General features: G+C 50.6%; 1 protein-coding gene across 1 annotated transcript in view; it reads right to left on the reverse strand.

Annotated features, from left to right (window-relative positions):
- Positions 1-3,540, reverse strand: part of ZNF703 (zinc finger protein 703) — a 4,905-nt gene extending 1,365 nt beyond the window's left edge. Inside the window, exons 1-2 of the mRNA XM_075342900.1 lie at positions 3,257-3,540; positions 1-1,060 (exon numbers count right to left, since the gene is read on the reverse strand). The exon at positions 1-1,060 is cut by the window's left edge and continues 1,365 nt beyond it. Coding sequence (XP_075199015.1) covers positions 1-1,060; positions 3,257-3,475 — 1,279 coding nt within the window. The 5' untranslated portion in view covers positions 3,476-3,540. The remainder of the gene's footprint in view (positions 1,061-3,256) is intronic.
- Between the last annotated feature and the right edge of the window lie 403 nt (positions 3,541-3,943).

Raw genomic sequence — 3,943 nt, forward strand, 5'->3', positions numbered from 1 at the left:
CTGACGTGGCAAATCTTTTGTCACAAGGTCCACTGGCAGACACCCAGTTGCATATATGGGGGACTGGGTCATTTGGGAGCATAAAGCCATATGTGTAGAGAGGATGACCAGGCAGGGAAGGGGTGACGCTGGAAGACAATGTGGTGTGCACCGAATGGAGATGACTGGGGTAAACTAACGGATATCCAGACTTGAGGGCCGATGGATCGTGCACACAGGTAGAGCAGCTGCTAGAGCCCAGGTGGGAGGCGTTGTGGTAGCTCAAGCAATACGGGTCCCTGCATAATCCTTGCATGAAAGATGGAGGAGAGGCGCCAGTCAGAGGACTGGAGCTGGGTGGTTTCCCTGGCAAACCTAAAGTCCCAGGGAGCTGATTTCCAACCAGGCTTGTTTTGGTGTGATCCAACCCAGGGACAAATTGGGATGGATATCCAGCATAGGCACCCACGATGGATCCATGATACCCGATGCCAGAGGGTGGAAGAGGGAAGACTGAGTGTCCAGGTTTGTAGGGAGAAACGGGTGCCACATGGCCTGATCCAAGAGATGGTGGCTCGGATTTGCTGCTCGGGATAATATCTCCACTTTGGCTGGACTCGGCACTGGAGTTGCTAGTACTGGCTCTTGTAAGAGAAGTGTTGGCTTGGGACACATCTGAGCTGATTTTGATGGCTTCCGGTTCTTTTTTGTCTTGGCTTTCATTATTTTTAGAGTCACAGTGCTGTCCTGGAGAGCTCACCCTTGATGATGGGGATGGCGCATGAGGAGGAAACGGTTGGCAAGAACCACTGGGCACCCTAAATCCAGCCTTATCTGAACTGCCCCCATTTGAAGAGCTACTTTCCTTCCTGCTCTCTCCTCCCTTGGAGTAGGGCTTGAAGCTGGACTTGTCCTCCAGGGGAGAGTCGCCGAGCTTCAGCGAGGAGGAACGGCTGCTCTCCTTCTCACTTATCCCGCTGGAAGTCACGGAGTTCAGTTTGGAGGACGGAGGAGGGTCCGGCTTCCCAATCTGTGAACAGGTCTGAGCCAGGAGAGCGAGGGGACTCTTCTTGGCATCCAACTGGAAATGAGAAAGAAAGACATATTAGTGGAATTACGACTTGTGAGACGAGTCCGGGGATGTTTGATGGAAGGATGGTACCCGGCACACGCATGGTTAAGCTATCTATAAATGCTACATTACTCAAAGCCCAAATTATGTCCCTCGGCAAATTAATTGAGATTCGGGATGACCAAATCGGAGAACGGCCTGAGAAAATATAAACCACATTGATTAAACCTCTCCCGTGTTTTTTTTTTTTCCATTGCTCCTATTCAACAGAACCCAGCTATTATTTCCAGGCCATAAATCTCGTGAAACTTTATCATTAGGGACTGCCAAGGAATGATTAATGACAGGGGCCCGTGAACTGACTGGGAGGGAAAAGGAGGGGGGAGAGGAGGGGGTGGGGGGTGCCGGTGCTACGGGGTGCGGAGGGTGGGGGGGGGGGGAGAAAGACAAACCCATAAAGATCAAAAATATAATTTAATTAGAAAGTGGGTGGAAATAAAATATCACAGGAAAACTCCGGAGACTATTAAAAATATGAAAGCCATTAACAATTGATGCAAACAGCAACGTTGTCACCGGCAATGAACCCGAGTGCGATATTAAAATAATAAATAAGATTTGCTTATCGGAAAGCTACGGGAGGAAGCAAAAAAAAAAATCATACAAAAAAAAAAGATAAGTTTTTTTTCCTTTTTGTATCAAGCTATGAAATCTCATCCAATGCAGCAGATCGGAAGAGCGAGGAGCGAACACGAGACGTTATTGATCTCTCTACTCTGTTACAAGCTCCGAACATCAAACGACATAAAGCGAGGCAGTAAATCATGTGGGCGCCGAGGAGAGGGCACAAAATCAGCCCATTATTGTACGGTACGGGCGACCGACAATCACCCCACACACTGAGCAATTCATCCGAACAACGACGTGAAAGCCGAAGCTTTACATTCACGAGCTGCACACTGACACTGTGCACACATACTTTATTACTTACAAAAATCTATATAGAGAATGTGTCCATTCAAGGGTCTTACAAGGTGACGTCCGACCGTCGACAGATCGGTGAATCATCAGAACGTCCCACATGAAGGAGACACAATGAATGGGCTTCCTAATCTTGTACCTTAAGCCACCTCTTGTAAAGGGGTAAAATTACTAAGTCACAGTACAAGGAATGCAAACACAGCACTCCCAGTAATGAAAGGCTGTGTCTGGCAGAAATCAAACATTACTGGGTGTGTAGAGCAGATCACAATGGAGACCGCGCCGCCTGCAACCACTAGTTATAGGGGTCCGCAGCCCAGAAAGCTACAGATAGGGGTCCGCAGCCCAGAAAGCTACAGATAGGGGTCTGCAGCCCAGAAAGCTACAGATAAGGGTCCGCAGCCCAGATAACTACAGATAGGGATCCGCTAACCAGGTAGCTACATATAGGGGTCCGCACCCATATAACTTTCACTTAAGGGTCTGCACCCCAGATAGCTATATATAGGGGTCCGCAGCCCAGATATCTACAGATAGAGGTCTGCAGACCAGATAACTACATATAGGGGTCTGCACCCCAGATAGCTACAGATAGGGTTCCACAGCAGATAACTACATATAGGGGTCCGCACCCATATAGCCTTCACTTAATGGTCTGCACCCCAGATAGCTATATATAGGGGTCCGCAGCCCAGATATCTACAGATAGAGGTCTGCAGACCAGATAACTACATATAGGGGTCTGCACCCCAGATAGCTACAGATAGGGGTCCACAGCAGATAACTACATATAAGGGGTCCACTGACCAGATTGCTACATATAAGGGGTCCACAGCTCAAATATCTACAGATAGGGGACCGCATCCCAGATACCGTGCACTTAAACGTCCACAACCCCAGATAAGTACATATAGGGGTCAGTACCCCATATATCTATATAGGGCTTCACACCCATAAACCTTACACTTAGAGGAGTCCGCATTTCACATAGGGATGGTCTGCACCACAGATCTTTACATATAGGGGTCCACACCCAGATACCCTGCACTTAGGAGTCCGCACTCCAAATCTGTACATAAATATGGGTCCGCACCCTGCACTTAGGAGCCCGGAATCCACAGAACACGAAGGCTCAGGGCTACAACTTGCAAATCCCAGAAGGAATGGCTGAGCCTTCAGATGTGCCCAGACACGAGCAGCGCAGAGCTCAGCAGGGTCGCTTACCTCTATGGGGCTGACGGGGGTGGAGGACAGCGGCTGCAGGTACTCCGGGTGCAGTAAGTGTCCTGTGTGTGCGCTCAGCATTTTGAGCACCCTGATGGGCAGTCTGTTCGCCTGGCGCAGGGGGTGGCTGGGTGCGAGCGCTGCCAATGGTGCCGCTGCCGGAGAGATGCACTTCTGGGGCTCGGTCTCAGTGTTAGATCCAAGGGGAGAACAGTTCATTTGGAGGAGGGATGTCCAGGGCGCAGAGATCCCCTTGTGCTCCCTTCCCTCCAGCTGCACGGCTCTGCCTGCCAGACCCAGCCCACAGCGCTCAACTCCACTTCAAAGGCTCGGAGACTGCAGCCAATCAGCGGCCGCGGGCGGGAGCGGGGCGGGGCCGCACACAGAGGAGACGGGGCTCAGCCCCCAGAGCTGCGGCGGCGCGGACCGAGGCTCCGTGTGAACAGCGGGAGCGGAGAAACGCGTCCACTCATCGCTATATAGATATGGAGCATGCAGGGGAGGCCTGCCTGTATACAGCAAGTACGGGGTCAGACATGTGCACATACACAAAGCTTTATATAGAGGTACTGTGCATATAAGAACACTCACTTGTACAGCGCCATTAATTCCTCATTGATATCACTGTCCCCATTGGGGCTCACAATCTAAATTCCCTATCTGTATGTCTTTGGAGTGTGGGAGGAA

This window comes from Anomaloglossus baeobatrachus, chromosome 4 (genome assembly GCF_048569485.1).
Source record: "Anomaloglossus baeobatrachus isolate aAnoBae1 chromosome 4, aAnoBae1.hap1, whole genome shotgun sequence".
NCBI classification, from domain to species: domain Eukaryota; kingdom Metazoa; phylum Chordata; class Amphibia; order Anura; family Aromobatidae; genus Anomaloglossus; species Anomaloglossus baeobatrachus.